We start from the raw sequence: 19763 nt of genomic DNA, 5'->3' as shown, positions 1-19763 counted from the left end.
GACCTGTGGTACAGAGTACAAATAGTATCTATGCCATGCCAACTTACTGCTCCACAAACACATTTGAAGAAAAGGGAGTGGTACCCAGGTGATCTTTGAACCTCAACATGTTCACACCAAACTAAACACACTGATATGCTCAGTCTTCCTTTATGTATACCAGTCTATCTTTATAGGGGCATTCTATCTGGCCCTGGGCTTACAGAGGGAGGAGCTCCTAGGTATTTAGCTCTCATAGTTCCCACAGCCAAGCTCCTCAACAGTGAGGGAGATAGTTTTGCTGTCCTGCAGACGTATGAAAATGACACAAGGGACTGTTTGCTGGTTTGGAGGAGTATGGGGATTATTGTTGTGGTGTGCTTTATTTGGCCCCTGCACAGATGGCCAGAGAGCACCACAGAGACATCCAAACTGTAGGTATGACTATCTGCCTCAGAACCACCAGAGTGGTAAGGATCCTTGGCACAAAGGGCACCCCAGGATCCCTAGGAAGTACTGTGACACCTCATTCAACAACCAGTCAGCTGGAGCCATCACCCAGGTAATGCAGGGCTAAATAATAGAGCTTTGCAAAATAAACCAATTTGCCTGCTATTTTCAACTACTAATGGAGGTTTAAGTTTGTGTCGAACAACAAAAATCGAAAAATGTATTAATGTGATGCACACAGAGATCACAGGGTACACAGACAAAGGGAGAGTGACTTCAAAAAAGATTTATTGATTCCTCTCAAAAGGGAGCAAAAGGTCCAGACGACAGCACTTTTATACTTCAGTCTTCAGGTGGCGCGTTCTCCAGATCTGGGTTCAAATACATGTCTATTTGAGTATTTTTTTAAATGCAGTTATGATATGTACTTTATTGTGTTTTCTCACACAAGAATGTCATAGGTTCTTATCACAGGGTTACAGCAGTACCGTACTTTGGAATATAATCACTATGACACATGAAATATCCAAACATACACTACCGTTCAAAAGTTTGTGGTCAAAACACTAGTCTCAATGTCAATAGGCGACTCCGGGATGCTGGCCTTCTAGGCAGAGTTGCAAAGAAAAAGTTGCAAAGAAAAAGCCATATATCCGACTGGCCAATAAAAGATTAAGATGGGCAAAAGAACACAGACACTGGACAGAGGAACTCTGCGTAGAAGGCCAGCATCCCAGACTCGCCTCTTCACTGTTGATGTTGAGACTGGTGTTTTGCGGATACTATTTAATGAAGCTGCCAGTTGAGGACTTGAGGTGTCTGTTTCTCAAACTAGACACTCTAATGTACTTGTCCTCTTGCTCAGTTGTGCACCGGGGTCTCCCACTCCTCTTTCCATTCTGGTTAGAGCTAGTTTGCGCTCTTCTGTGAAGGGAGTAGTACACAGCGTTGTACGAGATCTTCGGTTTCTTGGCAATTTCTCGCATAGAATAGCATTCATTTCTCAGATCAAGAATAGACTGACAAGTTTCAGAAGAAAGGTCTTTGTTTCTGGCCATTTTGAGCCTGTAATCAAACCCACAAATGCTGATGCTCCAGATACTCCACTAGTCTAAAGAAGGCCAGTTTTATTGCTTCTTTAATCAGAACAACAGTTTTCAGCTATGCTAACATAATTGCAAAAGGGTTTTCTAATGATCAATTAGCCTTTTAAAATTATAAACTTGGATTAGCTAACACAATGTGCAGTTGGAACACAGGAGTGATGGTTGATGATAATGGGCCTCTGTACGCCTATGTAGATATTCAATAAAAAATCTGACGTTTCCAGCTACAATAGTCATTTACAACATTAACAATGTCTACACTGTATTACTGATCAATTTTATGTTATTTTAACTGACAAAAAATGAGCTTTTCTTTCAAAAACAAGAACATTTCAAAGTGACCCCAAACTTTTCAAAGGTAGTTTACATTCACAACACAGTACATACTATAATGCATTTAAAAGATCCATACTGTACACAATATTACATTATCCTACAATATAACATCAAACACATTCTGTCTGGTGATAATAGGCTGGTCTAGACACGGAAGCTGTGTTTGAGTATTTGTTATGTACTGTGCCTTCAGGAAGTATTCACCCCCCTTGACTTTTTACAAATTTTGTTGAGTTACAAAGTGGGATTAAAATGGATTTAATTGTCATTTTTTGTCAACAATGTACACAAAATACTCTGTAATGTCAAAGTGGAAGAAACGTTTTAACATTAGAAAAAAATTACATGAAAAATAAAACACTAATATATCTTGATTAGATAAGTATTCATCCAATACATGCTAGAATCACCTTTGGCAGACATTACAGCTGTCTGTCTTTCTGGGTAAGTCTCTAAGAGATTTCCACACCTGGATTGTGCAACATTTGCTCATTATTCTTTTCAAAATTGTTCAAGCTCTGTGAAATTGGTTGTTGATCATTGCTAGACAACCATTTTCAGGTCTTGCCATAGATTTTCCAGCAGATTTAAGTATAAAACTGTAATTCGGCTACCCAAGAACATTCAATGTCTCCAGTGTAGATTTGGCCTTGTGTTTTAGGTTATTGTCCTGCTGAAAGGTGAATTAATCTTCCAGTGTCTGGTAGAAGGCAGAGTGAACCAGGTTTTTCTCTAGGATTTTGCCTGTGCTTAGCTCTATTTCCCTTTTTATCCTGAGAAACTCTCCAGTCCTTAACCAATTACAAGCATACCCATAACATGATGCAGCCACCACTATGCTTGAAAATATTGGGAGTGGTACTCAGTAATGTGCTGGATTTGATTTGCCCCAAACATAACTGTAATGAACACAATGGGAGACAGAGAGCTGGTTTCAAGCGCAGGGCACAGCAGGTGTTTATTGTAAAGGACCACAGCAGGAGGCAGGTAGCTGGGTCCAGGGGCAGGCAGAAGGTCATACACAGGGGATCCAAAAAGGCAACAGTACAGGCAGGGACAAGGTTAGTAACGTTGTCTGGGAGATCAGGCAATAGGTAGGTAGCAGGAAATCCAATAGGCTAAAGCACAGGCAGGGAATAGGCAAAAAGCTTCGTTAGTGAGCAGGCAAAAACTATCATACACGGGAGGAGTAAATTACGAGAAAACCAGCGCTCCGAATAGAAGTGTGTCACAAAACAAACAACACCTCACAATGATGGGGTGCAAAGAACTGAACTAAATAGTGTGTGATAATGACATAGAGGTGTGTGAACAGGTGTTCAGAATTCAGGTCATTGGGATCTGGAGAGTGAGCTGCGTTTAGGGGGATCTATGTGTTTGAGAGTGTGAGCTGGAAAGTGGGCTGGAAAGTGAGCTGCGTTCAGGGGATCTATGTGTTTGAGAGTGTGAGTTGGAAGCAGACGTTACAATAACACTTTTTATTCAGGTCAAAAAGTTAATTGCTTTACCACATTTTTTTGCAGTATTACTTTAGTGCCTTGTTGCAAGTTTTGGAATATTTGTATTCTGTACAGGCTTCCATCTTTTCACTTTGTCAACTAGGCTAGTATTGTGGAGTACCTACAATGTTGTTGATCCATCCTCAGTCTTCTCCTATCACAGCCATTCAATTCTGTAACTGTTTTAAAGCCGCCATTGGCCTCATGGTGAAATCCCTGAGCGGTTTCCCTCCGGCAACTGAGTTATGAAGGACACCTGCATCTTTGTAGTGACTGGGTGTATTGATACACCATCCAAAGTGTAATTAATAACTTCACCATGCTCAAATGGATATTTAATGTCTGCTTTTTTGTTTTTTTTACATATCTACCAATAGGTGCCCTTAGCGAGGCATTTGAAAACCTCCCTGGTCTTTGTGCTTGAATCTGTGTTTGAAATTCACTGCTTGACTGAGGGACCTTACAGATAATTGTATGTGTAGGGTACAGAGATGAGCAGTATTAGTATTACTAAAATACTAAAATAGTAGTATTTTAAAAATCATGTTAAAAACTATAATTGCAAACAGAGTGAGTCCATGCAACTTATTATGCGACTTCTTAAGCTCATTTGAATACTTATTGACTCAAGACATTTCAGCATTACATTTCTTATTCATTTGTAAAAAATAAAACATTAAACATAATTCGACTTTGACATTATGGTATTGTGTTGTTACGTTCTAAGACTCAGGAGAAAGCATACAGCTGCAAAGACAACATATGAAGTCACAAGCACATATATTTATAACCTCCTTCCCAAACAGACCCCCCTTCTGTGTCTAGGATGTTGCTGGGCAGGTGGTGTTATCACTCCAGAACCCTGGCACTCCTCCACGGAGCTCACCGTTCTTCTTATCAGTCAGGAGAGGCCTTGAGGTTAGGGAGTCAGTCCACTACATAATTGCTGTTCTCATACACAGAGCCAACACTTCTTTCTATTCTATGAAATTAGCCATCTATTCATACTAAGATAATATAGTGATATAAAAAATATTGATAAATTATAATGATAGAAAACATATTAAGATATAAGACAGTGTTATAGGACAGTAATTTGTGATCTATCAGCTCCAGCACGTGTCTCCTATCCCACCCTTATGGACAGGCCCCCTGTTTACTTTCCCTATGGCCAAATACCATTGCACTGTAACAGCCGTCGTATGAAGACAAACACTGAGACAAAATAACAAAATGTAACAACACGAAACAGTTTTGTCTGGTGAAGACACAAAAACAGAAAACAACTACCCACAAAGCATCGGTGGGGAAAAGCTACCTAAGTATGGTTCTCAATCAGAGACAACGATAGACAGCTGTCTCTGATTGAGAACCACACCCGGCCAAAACCAAAGAAATACAAAACATAGAAAACATAGAAAATGAACATAGAATGCACACCCAAATCACATCCCAAGAAGTCTCACCCCTGGAGGCTTCTTGCCATGGCTCATCACTGGAGGCCTCGTGCCATGGTTCATCACTGGAGGCTTTGTGCCATGGATCACCACTGGAGGCTTCGTGCCATGGATCACCACTGGAGGCTTCGTGCCATGGATCATCACTGGAGGCTTCGTGCCATGGATCATCACTGGAGGCTTCGTGCCATGGATCATCACTGGAGGCTTCGTGCCATGGATGTCACTGGAGGATTCGTGCCATGGATCATCACTGGAGGCTTCGTGCCATGGATCATCACTGGAGGCTTCGTGCCATGGATCATCACTGGAGGCTTCGTGCCATGGATCATCACTGGAGGCTTCGTGCCATGGATCATCACTGGAGGTTTCTTGCCATGGATCCTTACTGGAGGCTTCGTGCCATGGATTACCACTGGAGGCTTCTTGCCATGGATCATCACTGGAGGCTTCTTGCCATGGATCATCACTGGAGGCTTCGTGCCATGGATCCTTACTGGAGGCTTCGTGCCATGGATCATCATTGGAGGCTTCTTGCCATGGATCACCACGGGAGTGGAGAGACACACTGGAGGCCTGGCTCTGGGAGCAGGCACAGGACTCACCAGGCTGGGGAGACATGCAGGAGGATTAGTTCTTAACACAGGCACAGGACTCACCAGGCTGGGCAGACATGCAGGAGGCCTCTTCCTTGGCCGAGACACCGGATACACTGGGCCGTGGAGGCGCACTGGAGGTCTCGCGCTAAGAGCCTGCACAACCTGTCCTGGCTGGATGGTGACTTTAGCCCTGCACGTGCGGGGCGCAGGCACAGGACGCACTGGGCTGTGCAGACGCTCTGGAGACACAGTGCGCAGAGCCGGCGCAGGATAGAGAAGTACTGGAGGTCTGGAGCGCAGGGCTGGCACACTCCTTCCTGGCTGGATGCTCACCCTAGCCCGGCAGATGCGGGGAGCTGGGATGTAGCGCACCGGGCTAAGAACGCGTACTGGAGACACCGTGCGCTCCACCGCATAACACGGTGCCTGACCAGTACGACGCCAGCCACGGTAAGCACGGGGCGTTGGCTCAGGTCTCCAGCCTGACTCAGCCACACTCCTCCCCGTGTGCCCCCCAAATATTTTTTGGGGGGGCTTCCTTGCCAGCCGTGTTCCCTCATAACGCCGGTTCTCTTTTCCTGCTGCCTCCGCTCTCCTGGCTGCCTCCACCTGTTCCCATGGGAGGTGATCCCTTCCAGCCAGGATCTCCTCCCATGTGTAGGATCCCTTGCCGTCCAGGATGTCCACCCATGTCCAGTCCTCTCTTCCACACAGCTTGGTCCTTTGGTGGTGGGTAGTTCTGTAACGGCCGTCGTATGAAGAAGGTGTAAACCAAAGCGCAGCGGGGGAAGTGTTCATGATTATTTATTAAAAAAACTGAACACTGAGACAAAATAACAAAATGTAGCAACACAAAACAGTTCTGTCTGGTGAAGACACAAAAACAGAAAACAACTACCCACAAAGCATCGGTGGGGAAAAGCTACCTAAGTATGGTTCTCAATCAGAGACAATGATAGACAGCTGCCTCTGATTGAGAACCACACCCGGCCAAAACCAAAGAAATACAAAACATAGAAAATTAACATAGAATGCCCACCCAAATCACACCCTGACCAAAAAAAAGGAAGTTTCCAACAGTGTGTAGGCCAATGACAAAAAATCTCAGTTTAATACATTTTAAACTCAGCAAAATGTGGAAAAAGTCAAGGAGTGTGAATACTTTCTCAAGGCACTGTAAACACTTTTTTCTGTGTATTTGACTATGTTCAAATACACATCCCAAAATAATACTTTTATTTTAGTATTTGAATGGTTATTTGAAAGCAAAACAAATAGTAGACCAAATTGCAATTGAAAGTATTTTCAAATACTTATTTCAAATACTATTTTCAAATACCTGAGTTAAATGTATGGGAGTGTATTTGAGTCAGTGTATTTGAGTATTTCCAAATGCATTCCAATATTCAACTACTTGTTTTTTCAAATACAGGTTATCCAAAAACTTGTTTTCAAATTAATTGAAAAGTAATTGAAATATATGAAATAGTACTTGAACCCAGGTCTTGTGTCCTCAAATGTTCCCCATTGTTCTTTGCTCATGTGTTGATTTAGTGGTAGAATATACCACACCTTGATTTACAACTCAAACAAGCAATGGTTTTGTATTGAAATCTCTGGAATTTTCACCACACAAATGTGTCTGAGCGACTTACACAAAATGGGTTGCTTTGCAGGTCCATATTTACATTTAATGAATTATTATGGATAGCAAGATAGCAGATTAACAGTGTATGTCCTCCTGACTAGGGTCTTGTTTCACCTTTCTTTCTTTTTTCTTTTTTTTCTGCCAGTCCAAGCCTTCTTCACTTGAAGAATGTGCTAAATAAAAAGTCCAGGATGGGCCGAAACATGTAGCACTATAGTACTGTTATTATTGACTAACACGGATCTATATTTTCTATTTTAACTTTTTTGATAAGACACTTTTGCAATCAAAAGGCTGCCTTACCTAATCTGACTTTTCCCCTCCATACAGAGGTGTGGCCCTGGATACTACAGAGAGAGGACAGGGCCTCATAGGGGCCAGTGTGTACCCTGCAACTGTAACAGCCTGTCTAATGAATGTGACGAGCAAACAGGGAGATGTCTGGTGGGTTTCTCTCTCTCTGTGTCTATAAAAAAAGTGATTTATCAGGGGTGCTGCAGCACACACAGCAGCCTTAATTGGTCCCACTGGACAAAAACAGGTTAAATCAACTTTTTTTCCACGCCATTTCAACAACAAAATCCAATGTGATGATGTTGAATCAACGTAAAGGAATTTCGTCTTTTTTTTCACCCACCTTTTAACCTAAATCCAATGACATGGTGAATTTTTTTGTTGATATCAAATTGAATTCACGTTAGTTGACAACTCAACTAAATGTAAATCAAAACCAGACCTTGAAATGATGTCTGTACCCAGTGGAGGACATACGCACACACACATAGCAGGATAGGTTCCTCCTGATCACCAGTTAGGTAAACATATGCAATTTTTCTAACCCATGCTGATCCAGATGGATATAAGTCATATCCACAGATTCGTTTTTATGCCAGACTTGACTAACTCTCAGTACTGTGCTACGACACCATGAACCATACCCCCAACATTCCACAAGCCTGCTTCAGTCATAAACAGAGAGGACACTTTATTTTCCAGAACTGTCAGTACAATACTGATGGGGATCGATGTGAGCGCTGCAAGGAAGGTTACTACGGCAATGCTGCCCAAAAGACCTGTCGTGGGTGTCCATGTCCCTTCAGAGCCAACAAGTCAGTTTCTATATGTCCATACACTCTGTCAATGTACAGGTAGCTATGTGAGCACACTTGGTTTTACGTTCCCCAGATAAAATATTGGATGAAAACGTATAATTACTATTTGGTACTCAAAAGCATTTTTTTCTCTTTGTGTAGTTTTGCAGTAGCATGTCTGGATATTGGTGCAAATGAAATCGAATGTTTGTGCAAACCTGGCTACACTGGAACCAGATGTGAGAGGTGTGTTTATGTGCTTTTTACAGTACATATAAAAATGTGTCATCTTACCGTAATGTCATCTTACCGTAAATATATTTAAAACAAGTCTATAACTTTCCTCTCCTCTTCCTCCTCCAATCTGGCAGGTGTGCCCCAGATTACTATGGTAACCCAATGATATATGGAGGCAGGTGCCAGCGATGCCACTGTGATGCTACCAGTACCTGTGACCATCTGACTGGAAGTAAGCTCAGGACCCACTTCAGCCGTACAAGAATAGAGAAAATGATCTATGAATTAAAACAGGATGCCTCCTATATAACGACAAAGCTATAGGCTATAGACTGAATAAATGCCTGCAAGAAATGTCATGCTGGTAATAGTTTGTCTTATTGTAGATTTGGTATAACTGTTGCTCACTGTGTCTTCTGTCTCTAGAGTGTAAGAAGCCTGATGATCCCGGCACAGATGACCAATGCATAGGTTTGTGAAGCACACAGTAATACACATTATCACTGTATAGTAAGCTATTGTCCGTTATTGCCAGCATGATTCATATTGCATTTCCTCTCATCCTATTAGACCTAACTAAACGATATGCTCTTCCTCTCTTTGTGGTCAGAGTGTGACAGCTGTACTCAGGCCTTACTGAATGATTTGGAAAATATGGATGATGGGCTGGAATTGCTAAGGCAGCAGCTTCAGGGCATTGGCTCCAACAGCTCACCAGCCAACCTTAACCAGCTGGAAGGTGCCATTACTGAAACAAAGGTAATTTAACACGGTCTTACTGAGGGGCTCTATATATTTGAACATCAAATGGTGTATAATGTACACAATTTAACAAGATGATCACTCCCCTCTGGTATACTCTTGCAGGCTCTGGTTGGAAGGTACAGCACTACTGTGGATGCTCAGGGCCCAAAGGTCAATCTGCTGGAAGCAGAAGTTATGAGTCTGGATCAGGACATAAGCCTACTGGAAGACAAGGTGTCTGAGGCCTGCTATCCATAATCAGATGTCAGGTGTAATCTGTTATTTTCCAGAAAAACTATATCCTTTTTACTTGTGTGATCTTACTCTTTCTAGGCAAGTTACTCTCTCTCAGATGCTGAGAATGTCTTGGTGAAAGTGATCCAAACCAAACAGAGAGCCGAGGATTTTATCCCTGAAGCTCAAGATCTTCTAATGAATATAGAAGGTAAACTGTTATTGAAAGTGTTTCAATATGATAATATAATGATACGTCTGTCACGGCTGTTGAAGGAAGTGGACCAAGGTGCAGCGTGGTGAGCGTACATTTTATTTTATTATAAAAAATGACTCCAACAAAACAACAAACGAGAAAACAACCGTGAAGCTAAAGGCTATAGTGCCAACAAACAAAGACAACTTCCCACAAAGACAGGTGGAAAAAAGGGATACCTAAGTATGGTTCTCAATTAGAGACAACAATAGACAGCTGTCCCTGATTGAGAACCCTATCCGGCCAAAACATAGAAATACAAATAATAGAATATAGAATACCCACCCCAACTCACACCCTGACCAAACCAAAATAGAGACATAAACAGGATCTCTAAGGTCAGGGCGTGACAACGTCATTGTCATGATAATCCCCACCTCTCTTTTTTCCGTCTCAGATCTCCTTCAACAGCTTAGTGAGGCTAATTCTAGTGTAACCAACATCACTGTGGGAGTGGAGGAGGTAGCCAGGATGATGAAGGTGGTGCAGCGCATGGTGAAGGAGATGAGACAGCTTGGCTGCAGTAACCAGACAGTGACGGCTGCCAGGGAGCAAGAGGACGCTCACAAACGTAAGACAGGGGGCTTTTGGCTTAGTCTATAGTCACTTAAAGTACAGGGCAGCACTTAAATGATCACACTATTGAATAATAAATGTTATACATTATCAATATGACACAAATTCTTGACTCACTGTGTATGATAGATATGATTCACAATGCAAAGTGTAATGCATGTGTCTCTCTCAGTCTTGGACTTCATCCAGAACAATATGGCAGCTCCATTAGACGACAACCAGGCTGTAGCCAATGAGACGGCAGAGTCCCTGATGACGTCGGTCTCTGCGTTGAGTGATCTGGCCGCGGCTGTGGCAGAAGCAGACAATATGGTTAACAGGACACAGAGCCTCAACTTCAACAGTACTGATTTCCTAAGAATCCTGACGGTAATGTCAAACACTGAGGTGTAAAATCTATGAAATATGTTGTAGATCTCAGATACAATACAAAAAATGTTCTCTCCTTTTTCTGAACATGACAAATACCAAATCATGTCTCAAGTTTCTGTGTTTGACAAGGGGTAATCACTGTTTTCTCTCTATATGTACATTGTCTAGCAATTAAGAGGTGAGCTGGAGAGGAAACGTGATTCAGTGCTTCCTGAAATGAATATGACCAAAGATAAACTGAAGAATATCACAGGCCTTGTGGAAATGATGAAGGAGATGAAAAAGGTATGAAGCAGATGAATTCAAATCGTTTCCAGTGGAAATTCCTATCTCTCTTGTTGTGAAGGAGGCATTCAAAATATCATTTAAATCTTTCAGGAATACGAGCACCTTGCAGCCGAGATAGACGGAGTCAAGCCCAATCTAACCAAGAGGCTGAATGATATCGCTAAAGCAAAACAGAAGGAGGGCATTGTCGTCATGGCAGAGGAGCATGCAGAGGAACTGAACAGACTGGCAATGGAACTACACATGTAGGTTGACAGAGTAAGGTCATTAGGTTGGGGGCCTACTTCTTTATACCTTTGTGTGTTCGTGTCTTTATTGGCTAGTATGGGCCACTGTGAGCACTGTATTCCTTGTTATTGCAGGGCAGTGCATAATGCCACCAACAGCTCTGACCTGCAGCATGCTTCAGAAAGCATCAGAGCCTACAGCAGCATCATAAAAGCCATTGAAGAGGCAGAGATGGAGGCCAACCAATCCAAAGAGGCATCCGACAAAGCTCTGAAGGTGATTATTATACTGGTCTGGATGCTACAGCCACCGTTAACTTCAAATTCACAACAACATTGAAAATACAGTTAACATACAATCAATAAGTATTTCACATATCTCCAGTAACTTTTATATGTTTCAGGATGTGGAGGAGCAAGGTCTGACCAACAGGTCTGAGGAACTAAAGCATAATGCAAGTAGCTTACTGACAGAGGCCATGAATGCTGAGAAGGACCTCAGAGGTGTAATAATCATCCCAATATTTGCTTTTCTAACGACACTAAAGCTACAAAAGAAACAAGAATGTATCATGTTATTGACCCCATCTCAATCCTTCCAGGACATTATATGAGGCAAAGGCTTTGTTTTATGATGTTGAAGAAAGCTATGCACTTTGAACTTGTTAACGGTTTTGTTGGAGGCCAAAACACACTGCAGTATACTGTATACCCTCGATAAAACACATTCCGTTGTCTCCTTCTGATATCTCCTTCTGATATTATCTTATCATATATTACCACTTATCCCCAACATTTTTTTTTTTACACACAGAGACCTCAGCCAAAGTTGACAACCACAAGCAACGTGTTGGTCAGACCAAGAACAAAAGAGAGATGCTGAGAAAAGATGCTCTTGCAGTTACAGAGAATCTTAAAGAGATTCAAAGAGGTTTGTGTATACAAGATGAAAGATTATGCTTGTGTTTTAATAACACACCTTGGAATCGATGAGAATGACAGTTTACACATTCTGTGCCACAACATGACCATACTTATGTTATTCACGTACACTATTTGTTTGTGTTTCAGATGACATTGGGAAGCTCATAGACTCTGCCAAAGCAACTGTCAACGCTGCCAATAACACAGTCAATGACGTAACAGACAGACTAAATAATATCAGCTTGGGACATATAAGGCTTCCTAATGTCAGTTCAAACATTGGCAGTGTGCTCGATGAGGCTGGCAATGAATGTAAGTACTCATGTCAGACACACAGTACATATATCCTGTCATGGTATTGAAATTAACCGTCCTCTAATTCTAATCTAAACTCTGCCTCTACTCTGTAAATTCAAATCCAACTTCAGATTCTTAAATTGAATTTGAATTAATGATACAAAGGGAAAGTGAAAAGAAAGTAGTTGGTTGGAGCTGTTTTTCTTTCTCTCCTGACTGGTACAGTGAAGAAATTGAACGAGACATGGCCTACTTTGGAAGACACCCTCAGCAGGGTGCAAAACCTGTGCTCCCAGGCTTCCCCTAGTGTCAGTATGACAGACAGCATCAGGAGAATCAAGGACGTGATAGAGGAGGCCAGAGACATTGTCAAAAGGGTGACACCACATCTAACCTAAAACACTGTAGATTCTTCATTCTATTTTGATTGTTTTCCTGTGAACCTTAGTCCTTACATTTTGTCCTTTCTTGACCAAACGTGATCACTCCAACCATTACACTGTTTTTCTTAGGTCTTTTAGACTGGCTGTACCTGGCTGTCTGTCATATTGAATGTCCATTATTCCTCTCTTGGTGTCTCCCCAGCTCTCTATCGGCATGACCTTCAATGGGAAGGGTCACATTGAGCTCCGCCCCCCCACCAATGTTGAGGATTTGAAGGCGTTTACAGCTGCTGAACTTCTTCTCAACCGCCAGGAGACCAAGCCCACTAGGGGGGACCGCAGCCGTAGGCGCAGACAGAACACACAGGATGACAGAAACCTCTTTGTGCTCTATCTCGGCAACAAGGACGTAAGTGTGCCATCTGAGTAAATAGTCTAGTCATAATATCCTAGAGCGTTAATCTTGGAATTTCAATTGATTCCCTAACTATTTTGATACATTTTGTATCGAAGATGCTCAGTATTTTTTTTACTTTTAATCTATGGCTTGTTTCCCCCGTTCCAGTCATCCAAAGACTTCATTGGAATGGCTGTAAAGAATAACACTCTCCGCTGTGTATACAAGCTGGGTGGAGTCGTACATGAGTTGAACACCGACCACATAACCAGAACCAAAGTGAACTCCACTGTTTTTGACAAGGTCGTCTTTAACAGGTACACCTCTGAGGAATTGTTCTGGATTGCATACTAACTTGATGACATGGGACAGTTTGCCCATGATGGAAACAGCTCCCTTGTAATCCCCACTGTGTTTGTCTCCTATTTCTCTAGAGTTTACCAAGATGCTGAGCTCAGTCTCACACACAGGTTCCCATCACAGTCTGTCGAAGTTTCTAAGGAGAGTAACCGGCCCAACACGACAGTCGGCCTCCTCAACCTGGACACCAACAGTGTGGTCTTCTACGTAGGCGGTTATCCTGATGCCTTCACTGTAATTACATTCCTCTATCCCTTTGCCTCCCAGGTGTTCTATGCTTCTGCATCATGCTCATTGTTGATTGTTGAATACAGAAGTACACTGTAGACATCAGTGGGACCAGACCAGTCTTATTCTCCCTATTCAAGTATTGTTTTATTTCGTTATGCCCTTCTCTCATTAGCCTCCAGTGGAGCTGCGCTACCCCAAATACTGTGGAGCCATCAAACTTTCTACTATCAATGATCAATTCTTTAGTCTGTACAACTTCAAGAATGCCATCAACGTAGACAAACAGTCCTATATAAAGTAAGAACCAACAAAAGGGACCATCACCTTGATTATAAATCTATAAAAGATGCCATACTGTACGGAATGGTGAATGCTGTCCACATTTTCTCATTTAGCCTGTTATCGTCTGTACCATGACTATACATGAAAAAACATCTTTCTGTTTCAGTGTCAGAATGTATCATGCAATTCCTTCCTTCTTTCAGGGTTAGTGTTAGTCTACAGTCAACAGTGCCTTATTATTTTGACGGCACTGGTTACGGTTTGGTTACGGCCATTAAAGAAATTGAAACCCCGAAAAGAGGAGTGCTCAAGTTCCACACAAACAGCCAGGTGGAGAATGCATTACTGTTTTATAAAGGAAATGAGGTATGTATATTTTGTCCATTCATATATCTGATATCAGTTAAAAATATTATTTCAGAATCACACACTGAAACGATTGAATAATTAGTTCAAGTAAATTAACTAAATATCTGGTTTACATTGTAAGTCGTGTAATCAATTAGGCTTAAAATTTCATCAAGTAGATACAGGAACATCAATGTATTGCAGTTGGACATGAATAAATGTAGTCCTTATTGAGATTTTATGGTTGGTGTGTGTAGAGCAATGTCTTCATAAATATGTTCCTTCATTCACCTGTTTGTTGTATTTCACAGGATTCGTACACTAGTGTTACTGTGGAGAGAGGTTATGTTGTGCTGCAGGGAAGACACGGCACCCAAGTCCTCAATGCCAAGAGTACTAGAAAAGTTTCACTCAATGTAAGATAGTGTCAGGGACTTACTGTACGGTTTAGTTTTATCTGCATAAACTTTTTTTAAAGTTCTGCTTTCTCTCTTAGAATGAACAATTTGTAATAGTCATGGATACAACATTTAAAGTACATGTGGCTGGAGTACAAACTGAGATTGTCAAAATAGACAACATCATGGAAGGTTTCAAACATTTCTACATTGGGGGTCTACCAGCGTCATTAAGAGAAAGGTACAAACTCTGTAAATAGGCTTTCTGTCATCTCTTGTAAAGGATACATGCATTTTCCTGGAATGTCAATCATACAATTATCCATGTCATGTCTTTTCTTTCAGAGATAATGTCACAACCCCACCATTCAGAGGATGTATAGATAATGTGATTTTACAATCTAAGGAGATTGAGTTTAACACGACAATTGGTGTCAGTGTTGGATGCCCAACCTCGCTTTTGGTAAACCGTCTCTTATTTTGTAAATACATTTCAGACTGCACAATGTGGAGGATGTTCTAGTTCTAGAATTTTCATGTACAGTGTATTTTCTTTTCAGGGTGTTCGTGAAGCTACTTTCCACCCTGGTGGCTCCCTCTCAGTGGACCCACAGGATTTCTGGACTACCCCTGCGGCCATGGTTTCTTTGGGGTTCAGGACCATGGAGAATAAAGGTGTTCTTCTCAGGACCAGCGAAGAGGTCAGTCCACTATTCAATAATGGTTGCTCTCCGTGTGTCATATTTTAACCTTAAACACTAGTAAAAGGATCAAAATGAGTTATCAAAATGAATTTAACAGTTTTGTTTTAGAATTATACACTTTTTGTAAACAATATCATCACACCATTTCTTTATCGATCAGCGTCATGGATACCAGCTCTCATTGGTTGATGGCTATGTGATGTTTAACTTTGATGAAAATGCCTTGAAGTCTACCAAGACATACAACGATGGAAGATGGCACTACTTGACTGCATTAAGGAATGGCACACAGTAAGACATTTTTATTTTCATTGGTCAAGCTGTGCAAAGATGTTTCTCATCTGAAATTGAAATAAACTCTACAATGTTATTGTTGGTTTGTTCCACACACCCACAGACAGACATAACAAAAGCGCTGTGATTTCCTCAGATTGGAGTTGAGGGTTGATAACGGTGATTTGGGTCAGCATCAAACCTCCCCCCAAGACAAGCCCAATGAACAGCAGGTTGTGTTGGGAGGAGAGACCTTCAGGGGCTGCCTGGCTAACCTTCATATCAGGAGGTCTGATTCTAAAATGCAACACTATAGTTATAATGGTAAAACATGTGAAAAAGTCAACTTCTATGAGGTGATATTATGATTCAACATTGTGGTCATTCCGATTCGTGACAATTTGAGGAAAAATGTCCTTACTACGACTGAGATATGTGGTTGTCTCATCTAGCTAGGTTAAGATCAATGCACAGACTGTAAGTCACTCTGGATAAGAGCGTCTGCTAAATGACTAAAATGTTTTTAAAAAAGAAAAAAATGTAAATGTGTTTAAATTATTATTAGCTACAGTGTTTTCTCTAATTAATTAAGTCAGTTGTGGAAAGTAAAAATAACTGATGATGTTCTTTTTGTCATTCTATCTGTTTGTGCTCTGACACAGGCCTGAAGAAAGCTTTATTCCTGCTGACTTCAGCTCGTTCACCCAGAAGGGAGATGTGATCCTGGGGATGTGCAGACTACAGCCCCCTCCTCAGGCCATATGGGAGCCAGCAAGCCTTCAAGAGAGGCCCAAGAAACCCAAACCAGTGAGTATGGGAATATTTCCCAAAGTTGATTCAAGAGTACGTTAACCATCAGGCTATTCATGGTAAAAGTATGCAGTAAGGGATATGTTGGCTCTTTTCATTTTCCTGTAAAGTTTTAGGCTCTCACTCAAGCGACAGGGGTGTAACTTTGGTTTGGTCTTCCAGCACAAACGTCTAAAATAATACAATCGTATAATACAGTAATGACAAAGTAACTACACAAGAATAGAGCAACTTAAGGTAAAGTATTACTGTATTGGTACATTATTAATGTGTATCCTCTCCCCCACCCCCCTCTATCTGGCTGAAGAGATCTGGTGCTGTGCATACTGAGTGCAGACTGCCCAAAGTGTCTGACCCCCAGGCATACCAGCTAACTGGGGCTGCTAGTTGGCTCAGTTACATCATCGCACCTGAAGAACTTAATTTCAGGTACAGCAGGTCAAATGCTGGTCCTCGTATCCACATTCCATTAAAAAAAACATTCTCTTCAGATGTATTTTTCTATGATTTAACCGTTATAAGACCTATGAAAACAGACAATCCAATTCTAAATCTGTGGCTTGCTTGTTCCTCTTGCTAGGCCTCACTTGTCCCTGGAGATCAGAACCAGGTCATCTGAGGGGCTGTTGCTCCATGTCTCAGGGAACGGGGACATCTCCCAAGTCTCTCTGTACATGACCAACGGCAAGATCAAACTCTCACTGGGGAAGGACAGAGTCATCCACAACAAGAAAAAGAGCAACGATGGAAGATGGCATACAGTAAGCTGTCTAATAACTGTTGAGATATCAGGTCTCCATATTAGGATAATTAATGAAGTCATAATAATCATTGTTAGTTTCAGGTCATTCTAAATAGTGAAAAATGTACACTGTACCTCACAGCCACAGCTGAGAGATTTATAAGTGTAAAGCAGCTGATCAGCGCCTGCCTGTCTGTGTGCAGGTAATGGTCAGTGTGGAGAAGAACACTTTCCACCTGGTCGTGGATGGTTTCCGTGTGCCTGATGGTATTCTACCTGCAGAGGAGGGTTCCTCCTTAGCCCTGCAGAACCCGGTCTATCTGGGCAGTGACCCTGCCTCCAAAACCTCTTGGGGTCAGGTAAGCAAGCAGACACAGACTGTAACGGCGTCTAAACAAACCAGACACAACACAATGTGAGGGTGGGATTGTGATTCTCCTGTAGGTTTGTATCTGGTGCATAACTGCCATATTTACTATGACATCTATATTTACATCCTGGAAAATGTGTGCTTGGTTTTAAAATGACGTCCATCTGTATCTCTCTCAGGGTGGCTCTCTTCCCAAGAAGAGTGTGATTGGCTGTATACGCCATTTCAAAGTGTACAATGTTCTGGTTGGTGAACCAGCCGCCAATCACGGGGCCCCGCCCTGCTTTGATGGGGCAACAGAGACGGGGGCATACTTTGCTGGCACAGGGCATGTGGTCTTAGGTGTGGACTTTATATAGTCATAACAAAAAATACTACAATTGTGGTGTCTTAGTTGTGAGCATTATTGCTTTAACTAATCATCTCATTTATCCAGTAACTCTGACAAATATACTTTGTGTTTTAGATAAGTTCTTTACTGTGGGCTCCCGTTTTGAGCTGACCTTTGAGGCTCGCCCACGGAACACTACAGGCCTCCTCTTCCATGCCAGGGGTCGTCATAGGAACAGCTTAAGTGTCTTCATGAGGAAAAACAAGGTTCTTTTAAACCTCATCAACATGTATATGGGACTGTGGAGTTGGATACAATGTAGCCTGAAGTATATTGAAATGTGTGGAAAACTTTGGAATATCATTTTTGCTTTGAATCTCAGGTGGAGGTCCACGTGAATGATGGGTTAGGTGACTACAGTGCATCTGTGACACCTCAACAAAACCTGTGTGATGGCACATTCCATGTTATTGCAGGTACATATCCCTCTCACATCAACCATTGATTCATCCTCATACAGTACAGATACATTTAAACCAGCATATTCTTTACAAGGACTTGGAAGGATCTTCTAATAGCCAGTCCATCTACTGTATTCCTCAGTGTCCAAACAGAACAATGTAGTCCAACTGAACGTGGACTCAGAGTCTCAGCGTACGGTCGGGCCTTCCCACTCCTCCTACACAATGACTAAGGATTCCCTCTACATTGGTGGCATGTCCGGTAAATTCATTCAGCAACACTACCCATTGCATCTCATTAAAAAATCCTCTCTGAATCAAAACACTTTCCAAAAATTGGTAGAGCATGTCAAACCTTGATGAACAGCTTCTGACAGTTCTATAAACACATGAATATGACTTTAATGCTTTCCCCCCTATACAGGCACATCAAAGCATAAAGGAGTGCCAGTCTCTTCTTCGTTTGTTGGCTGCTTGCGGAACATAAAGGTCAATAAAAAGCCTGTTGTTTTTAAGACAGCCTCCAGTGTGGTCGGCCCTGTGAACGTCAATGAATGCCCAGCAGACTAAGGGGATGAAATCAATGAGTGTTGCCCCAGATTACCTAATTCGCTGAACCACTGAGATTATCTGTCTATGACTCAGCGGTAAACGGCTGCAAATATGTGTAATAGATAGACACTCACCTCTTCATGTGGAAATTATACCACTGGAGGGCACTGCAGTGCTCTTATAACTGTGTTGTTGGCTTTGCAAGGTAATTCACACTGTTGGGGTTTAAGGCAATGGTTTCAAAGTGTTTCATGAATTGAACATTCACACCTTTTAAATTACAGTGACAGTGACTTTGATGTATTCTATAAATTAACAGGAAGAAATACCTCTCAAGATGAGCTGGCACACAAATGTTATCCCTAGTGAGGCTAAAATACAATTGATATTATTTCAAAAACCATGTCTCACGTTGATCAGTCTACAGTTTTCATTTCAATGAAATTACCAATGTGGAATAGACGTGAATTGATTTTTGTGTCCAGTGGGTTGCTGCTGTAAAAATTAAACTGCAATTGCACAATTAGTTTCAATATACTAAAAGTTAAGGTTTAACCAAATGCTTGTCAAATCCAATAAAAGGAATACCAAACTTAACGCCTGAACAATTTTGCCAATATTATGATTGGACTAGACTTCCATTGGCATGCCATGTAGTCATCATTAATACTAGGAGTGAGAAGATGTTATTATGGGGTTCTAGGCTCTCCTCCCAGGCTGACTGCAACAGTCTACTGAGGTTAGTTCTGCACAAAGCTAGGACCCCCTGGCATGGCACACATCCTTTATTCATGCAGGGTG

General features: G+C 41.7%; 1 protein-coding gene across 1 annotated transcript; it reads left to right on the top strand.

Moving 5' to 3' along the window:
• The first annotated feature begins 196 nt into the window (after nucleotides 1-196).
• On the top strand, nucleotides 197-19554 carry lama3 (laminin, alpha 3). Its single transcript, XM_055922662.1, has 38 exons — nucleotides 197-541; nucleotides 7405-7518; nucleotides 8071-8183; nucleotides 8328-8411; nucleotides 8537-8634; nucleotides 8829-8873; nucleotides 9013-9161; nucleotides 9270-9380; nucleotides 9480-9591; nucleotides 10034-10207; nucleotides 10385-10581; nucleotides 10753-10869; nucleotides 10963-11117; nucleotides 11235-11376; nucleotides 11504-11603; nucleotides 11914-12030; nucleotides 12171-12335; nucleotides 12546-12697; nucleotides 12906-13112; nucleotides 13269-13417; nucleotides 13535-13694; nucleotides 13864-13988; nucleotides 14177-14339; nucleotides 14633-14737; nucleotides 14818-14960; nucleotides 15065-15182; nucleotides 15280-15420; nucleotides 15584-15714; nucleotides 15854-15985; nucleotides 16359-16503; nucleotides 16814-16935; nucleotides 17087-17267; nucleotides 17452-17607; nucleotides 17798-17960; nucleotides 18085-18215; nucleotides 18332-18425; nucleotides 18553-18672; nucleotides 18835-19554. The coding sequence occupies exons 1-38, from the start codon at nucleotides 296-298 to the stop codon at nucleotides 18978-18980; spliced, it is 5223 nt and encodes a 1740-aa protein (XP_055778637.1). The 5' UTR covers nucleotides 197-295; the 3' UTR covers nucleotides 18981-19554.
• The last annotated feature ends 209 nt before the right edge of the window (nucleotides 19555-19763 follow it).

This window comes from Salvelinus fontinalis, chromosome 5, assembly GCF_029448725.1.
Source record: "Salvelinus fontinalis isolate EN_2023a chromosome 5, ASM2944872v1, whole genome shotgun sequence".
Classification (NCBI taxonomy): Eukaryota; Metazoa; Chordata; class Actinopteri; order Salmoniformes; family Salmonidae; genus Salvelinus; species Salvelinus fontinalis.
This window is presented reverse-complemented; position numbering and strand designations above follow the sequence as displayed.

Bases quoted from the DNA above. Each gene is read 5' to 3' on its own strand.
- lama3 (XM_055922662.1), top strand. From the start codon at position 296: ATGAAAATGACACAAGGGACTGTTTGCTGGTTTGGAGGAGTATGGGGA. The intron at 8,184-8,327 runs GTCAGTTTCTAT...CTCTTTGTGTAG, and splicing joins TGTCCCTTCAGAGCCAACAA to TTTTGCAGTAGCATGTCTGG. The intron at 9,381-9,479 runs GTGTCTGAGGCC...TACTCTTTCTAG, and splicing joins TAAGCCTACTGGAAGACAAG to GCAAGTTACTCTCTCTCAGA.